The 10,568-nt window shown below is 46.4% G+C and overlaps 2 protein-coding genes and 1 non-coding gene across 3 annotated transcripts; 1 reads left to right on the top strand and 2 right to left on the bottom strand.

The window, feature by feature from the left end:
- Positions 1-1,563: 1,563 nt before the first annotated feature.
- On the top strand, positions 1,564-1,636 carry TRNAR-UCU (transfer RNA arginine (anticodon UCU)). Its single transcript has one exon. It is a non-coding gene; the product is annotated as a tRNA-Arg (tRNA).
- A 262-nt stretch (positions 1,637-1,898) lies between these two features.
- Positions 1,899-3,923, bottom strand: LOC100283441 (organic anion transporter). Its single transcript, NM_001156342.2, has 3 exons — positions 3,461-3,923; positions 2,808-3,057; positions 1,899-2,725 (listed from the first exon to the last, which is right to left on the bottom strand). The coding sequence occupies exons 1-3, from the start codon at positions 3,569-3,571 to the stop codon at positions 2,085-2,087; spliced, it is 1,002 nt and encodes a 333-aa protein (NP_001149814.1). The 5' UTR covers positions 3,572-3,923; the 3' UTR covers positions 1,899-2,084.
- A 273-nt stretch (positions 3,924-4,196) lies between these two features.
- Positions 4,197-8,097, bottom strand: LOC100383733 (RING/FYVE/PHD-type zinc finger family protein). The gene is made up of 6 exons (NM_001176370.1): positions 7,753-8,097; positions 7,216-7,404; positions 6,783-7,097; positions 5,730-5,819; positions 5,563-5,607; positions 4,197-5,469 (listed from the first exon to the last, which is right to left on the bottom strand). The coding sequence occupies exons 1-6, from the start codon at positions 7,906-7,908 to the stop codon at positions 4,597-4,599; spliced, it is 1,668 nt and encodes a 555-aa protein (NP_001169841.1). The 5' UTR covers positions 7,909-8,097; the 3' UTR covers positions 4,197-4,596.
- Between the last annotated feature and the right edge of the window lie 2,471 nt (positions 8,098-10,568).

The following is a 10,568-nucleotide window of genomic DNA, read 5'->3' on the forward strand; positions in this document are numbered from 1 at the left end:
TGGGGTCCACGCTACTCATCCTGTGCTGTGCCCGGACCCCGGTGGTTTTATATGCAATGAATTCCATTGCATTGCATTGCAGTGATCTCGTCTAGCTCATCACCAACAGTCGCCGTCGTATGCGTTAGCTGTTCCATCGATCTGGAACAGCTTGGGGGCATTGATTATTCGTGCAGTGGAATATATATGATGCTGTCACACGGCGGTTTGTTCCGTCTTCTCCCAACATTTTGGCCGCGGCGTGGCTTCCATGTCTCTCCATCGACGATATCTCTCTCTCTCTGCTAGCTAGCTGCTGCTGCTGCTGCTGCTGCTGCTGCTTCAAATTAAAGCAGTTGCTGGTGCTGTTGCTTGCCGCCGCTAGCTACCACACCACGTACGGAACGTGAAGAAGATGGGGACTCTAAATTAATTAAACATGTTGATCCCGTGGTTACGTTAGTATGGTTGGTGGATGCATCAAATTAAAGAAGAAGACACACCACAACAACACATGCCCGCAGCTTTGGTGTTGAACAAGGCTGCAGCAGCAATACTACTATCATGCATATATACTCCTTTGTTCATCATGTATACATGGATGATGGATACGCAAACGCAACAGCTAGCTGTACGTAGCTGCCCATGCATGCATAATTAAGGCTGCCCGCCCCTGCACTGCCATGGAGCGTTTGCCGCTGCCCAAGCCCAGATGCTATATATGCTAGCTGCTACGCAACACAATCGATCGATTGCATACATGATGAACATATATAAGGCTGCACAATGCATTATGAACATATATAAGCACTCATAACTTCAGCTGACCGGATATTGGGATATGCCGGGCGAATAGAAAGAATGCCTTCGATCGGCACACACGCCAATTACTATTACCCAGAAAGAAGATCACTTATGCATGTCTTGGTCATCAAACAAGACATATAATTGTTATATTACGGATAAAAAAAAACTACATTGCTAGATTACAAGAGGCTGAAAAGAAAAAGGAAAGAGAGCATGCTGGGAAAAAGAAAGTCGTCGTTGGAAATGACATACGCCATGCAGTGCAGGGAGTGGGAGAGGGTTTCTCGTTTTCGAACTGACGAAACAAATTCAAGATGCTGCGTGACAGACACTGAATCGAATTCAAGTTTGAAAAAAAAAGCAAGCTCATCTCTAGCTAGCTAGCTACAGCTAGGCCGGAAAACAATGAAACGTACTCCTGGCTATATATATATATGTCGTATGGGTTGTACGTATGTGTATCATCACTTTTGTGACGGCCAATACAAGTTGTAAAGACACTTTTTTTCTCTCTCTCTCACTCGCTCGCTAGCTCCTCTATCTATACGAAGAAAGACTATGCATGAGAAATGCAGGGGCGGCGGCACTGCAACTGCAAAGTTGGCACGCTTTTTGCAGGATCTAGCTAGCTGCCTCGTTTCTTTTCGTTTGATGGCCGGGCGAGCCAGGCAAGCAGAAGGCATCCCATCTCATCATATCTAGCTCATCGGCATGTTGTGCTGTCTTAGCAAACAAAACAAACGTCATAGAAAATACATAAGCTGCTCCACCACACAAGCGCTCGTGGCCTAATGGATAAGGCATTTGACTTCTAATCAAAGGATTGTGGGTTCGAGTCCCACCGAGCGTGTGTGATTTTTTTAATTTTTTTTATTTTCTTCTCTAAGTTCTCTTTAACCAAGACAACAAGATTTATCATTCCAAAAGACTTTATAGACCTGATGACATTTCTCTTTAAGCAACAACTGAACTGACTCATTATCAAAATCTGGCTGCCAACAAAAAATAATTTCCTGTCATCTCTGATGGTGGATGAGCGTGTTTGCAAAAGTTTTTAATTTTTTTTTTCATCTTCTTCTCTAAGTTCTCTTTAACCAAGACAACAAGATTTATCATTCCAAAAGACTTTATAGACCTCATGACATTTCTCTTTAAGCAACAACTGAACTGACTCATTATCAAAATCTGGCTGCCAACAAAAAATAATTTCCTGTCATCTCTGATGGTGGATGCATTCTCGATCGGCGGTTAGGCTAGGTGGATCAGAAAGAATCAGATGGTTTATTCGAAAAGACTTTTTATATCTTGTCGCCTTGCTTGTCGACGGCGGTGAGCGGCAGCATCTCCAAGCGGGCTCTGGGCGCCTGGTTCTGCGAGAGTCGGTGCCTGACGTAGCCGTAGAAGGTGCATCCGACGAGCGTGACGCCGCAGCCGAGTGCGTTCATGGCGGAGATGGGGTTCCGGAACACCATCCAGGACGCCAGCACCGCCACGGCCACCTTGAGGTTGCCGGCCACGTTGAAGGTGACTGCCGTCGTGGAGTGGATGACGTAGAAGATGGAGAAGTTGAGGCAGAAGGCCAGCACCCCGGAGGTGACGACGACCGCCAGCGCCGGTCCCACGGACTCGTGCGTCCGCAGCCACCCCAGCACGGCGCCGCCCTCCAGCGCCACGGCCGGCACCGACAGGATCAGCGTGGCCAGCGGAGCCATGTAGTACACCGTGTTGATGCTGTCGAACTTGTAGCCGTGGAGCAGCGACTCTGCCAGGATGGTCTTGGTGGACGTGGCCAGGCACCCCACCAGCGCGGCGCAGAAGCCAGCCGTGTTGAAGCTCAGCTCCGTCACGGAGGTGACAAGGATTCCTCCAACGATGGGCACCAAGGACGCCCAGATGCGCCACTCAAAGTATTTCCTCCAAACCAGCCACTGAAGAACCACTGGAAAGACAGACAAATGAGCTGGTGAATGATCGTTATCAGTCTCAATGGTGGATCGAAAAGACAAAACCAATTAACTGACCTGTCGTTGCCGGAGTGAACGACTTGATCGTCTGCATGAATGACACTGGTATGTACCTCAGGCTCACGTTCCCCAGCACGATGTTGACGCAGAACACCAACGACATGGGGAATATCCTCCTCCACCGGTCCTCCGAGGCCACCTCGATCAGCGGCTTCGTTCTCAGGACTTTGATCGCGATGTAGGCTCCGATGGAGGAACATATGAAGTGGACGCACGACACCGTCAGGGGGAACTTGAACTCCAGTTTCTGACAACCCCACACAGAGTCAGCGTCACAGGATAAGAACAGGCTCTTCTTACCATGATTACAATTAAATCTGGAAATCCAATCTACGAACCACCACCGGTTCAAGTAAGTAATTTTCTTTTCAGTCGGACAAAAAAAAAAGGATGATTCCTTTATGTTCCTACCAAATCACTGAAGAAAAAGACGACAACATCATGGGGGCGATTAATCTGCACCTATCGAACGATTGGATGAAGGCAAGAACTAAAAAGAGACGAAATCTCTTGGTTGTCCTGACGGATCCACCCCTAAATCCCCTTGAATGAATATATATATAACTACATACATGGCCATCTCTGGAAATTGAATTGAAACAAAAAAAGAAGACCAGGATTTAAACAAGAGCAAGCGCGAGGGACGGGACCTGGAAGATCCACTTGTTGATGATGATGACGGTGACGTTGAATCCCCACCACTGGAGGATGGCGAGCACCGCGCGGATGGTGGCGCCGTTCCCCATCTTGGCGTCCTCCATGGGAAACAAAAGGGGAAAAACGCCCGAGCCCGGCCGGCCGCCGGGAGGGATCGGAGGAAGGAGACAAGTGAAACGGGCCGGCGTTCCTCTTCTCTTGGCGTATATGTATGTAATTGATTGTATGTTTATAGTATATATTAATTAATCGATCGATCCGATATGAGAAGCTGCTCCGCCCAGTGATCCAGCACCCACCACTATCCACAGAGGCTCTTCTCTTTTCTTTTCTTGCATCTATCTAGGGTCCGATCGAGGTGGCTTAGAATAGAAGATATAGAGGGATAGGAGGCGACGACATGAGGAGGAAGACGAGTTGAAAGGCGAGGGGATATTCGGTTGCTTCTGTTAGGTTGGGAATTCAGCTGGCGTGAGGACACAAAAGTCGAGGCTGGTGCAAGTGCAGAGAGAGAGAGAGAGAGTTTGCCACGCGTTGCGTGTGCCTTCTCTGCCCCACCCTTCGCCTTTGCTGCTCCACGACTGTTTTCTATCAAAATAATAATAATACTCAAATGACAGTTTGTAATAATCTATGTCAAATTCATACAAGGAATTATTGATAGGTTTGCCTTCCACATGCAGGGTACACATGCTACGAAGGTAATCTCCTCTTTTGTCTACCAAATTTAGGCGCAAACAAGGTACGCTGCATTGATTGACACCAGCGTTCTCTAGGTCATCACAATTCAAACACACACACACACACACACAATGTCCAACAAATAAAAGAAAACGAGTTACAGGCATGTACATATCATCGATAAGCGATGCCACTTACCATCAGACACAACATAACAGCACAACAACAAGCCGAGCGACACTCAAGAATTCCAAAAACGAAATGGCAGCACAGTGAATCAACATCAGCAGCCAACGGGGCATCTTCCTTCCCCCCACGTATACACAACCCATCCATCGATTCTTCAAAGCTACCAGAGCAATGTATACCCCCTCCCTCAGAGGAACAAAAGTATCCTTCCCTTTCTTCTACCCTAGTATGGCCTGTGAAACATCATCCACACTGCTGCCTATTTTTCTGGACCAGCAGATGCCTGCACCTTCGGCCCATTGGCACCAGGAGCACGCTTGACTTTCTCCAGGATCGACTTCTCATACCTCTGCATCCCTTGCACTGACCTCCGCGCGCTACACCGCGTGCAGAACCATTTACCTCTCGGGACAGACTCGCACGGCGGGTCCATGCAGTAGATGTGATAAGCCTCGTCGCAGCCATCGCACAGTACTATTTTCTCATCATCCTTGTCCTTGAAGCACCGTCTGCACAGGCAAGACGGGCAGTACCAGCACTTTAGATTCTTCTGCTTCTCGCTTGCAATCTGTCTCTCTTTCAGGCACAGGACATGGTAGAACTTGAAAGAACATAAACCATGCCCGCATACCATGAACTTCCTGTCCTCGTCTTCGCATGTGCCACAGTTCTTGCACAAGTTCGCTAGAGCAGTCGTTGAGAGGTCTGGTTCGCTGTCTTCGCCCATGCTTGACACTGAGCTCTCCTGCGTTTTGACCGCCAGTTCAGGCTCGCTAACATCTTCAGCAGGCTCTTCTGGCTTCACCACGAGCCACTCGCATACATCACAGCCTTCATGTGACCTGCCATGGTTTTTATGCTTCAAAGCTACGTCTGGCTCAACGCAGCTGGGACAGTACCATTTTGCTGGGGCCTCTTCATCGATGGCAAGCTTCAGACACGAAACATGGTACGCAGCTTCACATCTGTCACAGATAATTCTTCCTTTGCTGTCTGCCTTTCTGCCACAATCCTTGCAAATTCCATCCGATCCAGACCTCCCAGCTCGTTTTGGTATCGTAGAATAGCCAGAATCGCACTGGGGAGTCAACTCCCTTAGGGCTTTGCGGGCAACACCAACCAGGCTTGTTTCCTAATAAATGGTGCAGTTAGTAATGAATGGGGTAACACAAATCCTAACAACAAAACAATGGTCAGCAGACATGTGCATAGCAATGCAACTCACTTCTATCTTGTGTTCAGCCACATCAATTTCTGAAACACCAGAAGCCTACAAAGAATATTTCCATAAGTAAACGACCAGCATAAGCGAAATGATTTCAAAAATACAATGCCATGAATCAAAATATATGGCTATAACCATAAATTATGGCAACAGAGACCTCAGGTTACCTGCTTTTGGTGAGAAGCTTGTGAAATCACTGAGAGACTGCTTGCCAGACCAGCCATTTCTTGGCCAACGTGTTCAAACTTCTTCCATATCTGGATAATAAACCAATATACATAAAGAAACAAACAGCATTGGTGGTGTGTTTTCAACTGTATGTTTACGGTAACTTCTGGGGGTGTTTGGTACATGAAAAACAGCAAACAAAAAATGCAGATGAGAGAAAAATGGAAAAAAAAAATATCAGAGGACCACTTTGGCCATTGAGATATATAGAAGGTACTAACACATTAACCAAATCTAATTGCTTATCCCTTGGTCCCAAAAAAATATTAAGATAACTTTCCTGTTTTTGCCTGCTTTCATTTAAGAACAGCAGTGAACAAGGTAAAAAAATGCCTCCTCACAATACACGGATTGAAGCATACTTATGGAGTAGTTGTGTATGGCAGCGTGATGCAAGCCATGCCCGACTTATGTACATTCATGATTGCCATTGCCTTGTAACCCACTTCAAGATAGAAGCTCAAAGGAGTCAGCAAGGTGAGGCCGAGTGCAGCGGATGACATGGGTGGAGAAGAACAGAGCACAGACTCATGAAGACCAAGGCAGTTGATCCCTTCACAGGAGAAACAGCTAAGATGTCCTTTGTTGGAAAAGGAGGCACTAGATCTCAGATTGACTCCCACCCAGTAGAGAAACATGGCTATGATGTTGCATATATGCCCTTTTGATTGAACATACCTATTCCGGCTACAGTGGTGTAGGAAAAAGATTCTGATGTTTGGAATTTGGATGGCTATTAGAAAAATTTGCAAGGGCCAACCAATGCGATAGAGAAAGAGACCGAAACAGACACAGGAAGAATCATTCCTAACCATATTGCCTTTTGGATCTATGTGGTCAAACAAACAGGCAAAAGGGAACATTTTCAAAATTTGAGCATCGAAAGAACATACTGTAGGTTCTCAAGTAGAACCACATCTATACCTTTATCTATATCAGAGAAAAGAGCACAGGGGAAAAGGAAGAAATAAGTGAAACAAACAAACATGTACCTGCTTGATATCATGGTCAAGCAGCGCATGGTTCTGTGCATAATCCCCATTTCTCATCTTGGCATCAATTATTTGCAAACCAATCACATCGTCAGGCTTACTGACATGGAATGTTGCAGCTAGCAGATCACACAGCATCGCAAACTTCTCGGAGATCAGAATGTCAAAGAGAGCATTATGGCACATCGTTTTGTTGGCTTCCAAAGGTGCAGCTGTTCCGTCTTCTAACTGAACCAAGGCACCACTATTCTCTTCAGAATGTACAGCTCCAACAGGGTCATCTCTGCCTGCTCCTCCGTCGTGAGCTAAGTTCCCCTGGTAAATCCAGAAAACAAATTAGAACCTTTTGTTACGGTAAAGTGAAAAGGTACCATTACGCGAGGTGGACATGCACAGGTTATGTTCAACCTGAAGGACTGGATGGATTACTCACATGTTCTGTGGGAGGGCAACCACTAAATCTGAGCGCAGCTCGGATGCAGCTCTGAATCCCTCCGGAGCCCTGCTTCCCAGCAGTGGATTGTAGGACGCCCTCCAGCGTGTCCCTCCAGTTTCTCCAGTGCCTGCCCAGCGTTTGGCGCCCACCTTGCTGGGAATCGATGGCGTGCACCACCGCGCTCATCTGATTACGCTCAGGGACAAAACAGGGGAATAAAATGTCAAATCTCGTGAAAAGCAAGAGCCATGACTTACCGATAACTCTGCACCCAAGAAGACGCATGCACGCCCAAGAAGACGAGTGGCGGCATTACAAGACACCCTAGACTCGAGAGCAAACGTTGCGAGACACAAAGGGAATCTTCGCAAGACGGAACCGAAATCTGGCCGCATATGAACGAAATCTACAAGTAACTGAAGGCACAACAAGGCTGGAGATACGCTCGCTCTAGTAAAACCCATGTCGCCGTCATAGTAAAGAACGGCAAGCTGGGGGATGGGGGTGCTAGGGTTTGGCGGGGGGAATGCGTACTTCAGCGGGGTCGGGGCCAGACGTGACGGCGCTGTGGCCGGCGTTGGCGCCGGTGCCGCGGCGGCGTCTCTTGTAGGTGACGACGTTGGGCTGGGCCAGGCCTCCCGAAGCGGGGCGCTTGGGAGGGCGGCCTCTGGCGGCGCCGTCGCAGGCCATACGCGGACACAGATAGCAGAGCGCGAGTCCCAGGCCCAAGAAACGGCAGCGAGATTGGGAAGGCGAAGCGCGAGGAGGAGGAGATGGTCAGAGGAGGAGAAGAGGGGCTAGGGTTTGAGGGGGGTGATCTCGGTGGGCAACCCAAGCCGGGAAAGGAAACGCACGCCGGAGCGGGACGAGGAGTTGGGGTGGGAGGGGGGAGGATGAAGCGAAGCCGAAGCGGCTGTCCAAATTGGAGGAGCGGGGGAAACCAGCGAGGGCCCAAAGCATTGTCCTTTGACCTCCTTTTTGGGGTAAGGCTATCTACCCATCCTCATGCCACTCTTACCTTCTATTCAAATATTTCTTTACAATAAATTAGTGATCTTAAATAATTTTATTTAGTTTAAAAATAAATAAAAATAAAACATGATCCTAATTCAATTTGATTCTTAAATTTTATAGTGTGAAATTTAGAACTCGTTAGCACCCCTACCTCTTCATCTTGTCATCACTCATGACACAACTAGGTTAAATTTGTTGGAGAACTTTTCCTCCTCTTTTCTAAAATCTTAGGCCAAGTTTATTTGATTTTCTCACTGGCTTGTCATTATAAAATGTCAGAAGCTGAAACAAACAGCTAACCTTTTTATTTAGCTTTCGGAAAACTATAAACTTAGGAAAGTTGAGTTTATATGGAAAGCCGAGAAGTGTGGTTTTATGGGCTTCTTGTCGCTTGTTGAGTTTAGGAATCTAATAATAAATCTGAAAAGCTATCATTGGCTTCTCAGAATCAAAAGCTCAGCAACAGCAGAAAAGTTGCAGCTCAAACGAACAGGGCAAGTCGTCGAATAAGGCCTGGTTCCAAACCTCTAGAACTAATTGTGAGCCACCTACTAAATTGTTAAGGGGCATAGCTAACAATTATTTGGTCTATTAGCTGAACTGTTCTAAACCTCTTAGCTAATTTTAGATGCTAACTATTAGTTTTAGATGTTTGTAACATGGCCTAAGGTTTATTGATATCGAATCAAGCTTCGATGTCATTGAATTGAGGTTCGTTGACGCTCTACTGCCATTGGATTAAGGTTTGTATGAACGACATATACCATCACTGATGGCAGATCAACCTTTGTTGTCACTAGAGAGCTATGGTGTAAGACATCCGAAGTGAGGACAAGGGAAACAATCATCCCTTTGGAAGATCATCTGGCATTGCTCAGCAAGACAATGTGAGGGGCAAAAACACAAACGGATCCAAACATCCTTGGGTTTATAAAAGAACAAAGACAATTGAAGAACTTGGATGAAGTGACAACCAAGGGGCGATGAAAAAGAAGGAAGCGATGGATAGAGGATGTGTCGGTGTTTCGAACCTATGCTCTGACAAGTAAATTTTTATGACTGTGTTCCGTGACCTGTATGGTGTGCTCGGTGGGCACAAGATTTATACTGGTTCAGATAGAACGTCCCTATATCTAGTATTTAGTGGCTCGCGCTACCGGCACCTTGTTACTCAAAGCTCGTAGTAAGGGTTACAAGCGGGCGAGAGAGGGAGGAGCTATCGGTACCTTGTGAACTTGATCCGTGAGAACCCCAGGTATACAAGGATGACACCCGAGGAGATCCTTGGGAGATTTGTGAGTGGACGCTTGATGGCCAAGGAGGCGAGGTACATTGACAATGTCATCAACAGGCCTTTTCCTCATCACTATGAACCACAACATGTTGCTCTCAACGCAATGAATATCAAGGAGGCGCTCCCCAACAAGGTGGCGCAAATTGCAGGCTTCAATGAAGATGAGATGGCGCTTGTGATCAAGCGTTTCAAGACATCATTGAAGGAACGCAATGAGTACTCCAACAAGAACAAATCAAGGGGAAAGCGAGTGTGCTTCAAATGCGGTAAGGCTGGTCATTTTATTGCACAATGTCCTGATAATGATGACCAGGCACAATAAAAGAGCACTATGGGGAAGGAGAAGAAAAGGTTTTACAAGAAGAAGAAGGGTGAGACACACATCGACAAGGAATGAGATTTGGACTGCTCTTCATCCGACTACGACAACAAAGGACTCACGACCTCGACCTTTGTCATGTCTACCCTTGTTGGTACTTGATTTCAATCCCTGAAGTTATCCAAAATCAAGGCAACACAAGTTAAATATTTGGACCTTCGTTCTTTGGTTTAACACTTCTTTGAAGTGTTAGCGCGAAGGATGAAGGTTTTCAAAAGGAAGTGTGAATGAAAAGATATGAAAAGACAATGTAAAGCATTGTATGGAACTTATCTCTTGTGCCTTAGCATTTTTATTCTATCTTCCTGTATATCAAATGAGTCTACAAGCATACCTTCGGCTTCTTAATGCAGGGTGACACGAAGGTTCTTCGAAGGCTAAGCTACACGAAGCTACAACCCTTAAAAGCTACCTTATACATGGCACTATTTATCTATTTATAGGGAAGACGAACCACCTTCATAAAAAATCACAATCATGCCCCTCGAGATTTTACACACATTATTTACAAATGACATCATGGCAATATTGTATTTTCTCCCTCCTTTGATACACAAGTCTTGGCCTTCGTCGCGTGAAAGCTTCTTCGTGCTGAAGCTTATAGCTTTGAGCTTTATCCTTTTTGACTGTGTGTGTTGAGCGAAGCTTTTCTCTTACACTGCT

Source organism: Zea mays, chromosome 6 (genome assembly GCF_902167145.1).
Source record: "Zea mays cultivar B73 chromosome 6, Zm-B73-REFERENCE-NAM-5.0, whole genome shotgun sequence".
Classification (NCBI taxonomy): domain Eukaryota; kingdom Viridiplantae; phylum Streptophyta; class Magnoliopsida; order Poales; family Poaceae; genus Zea; species Zea mays.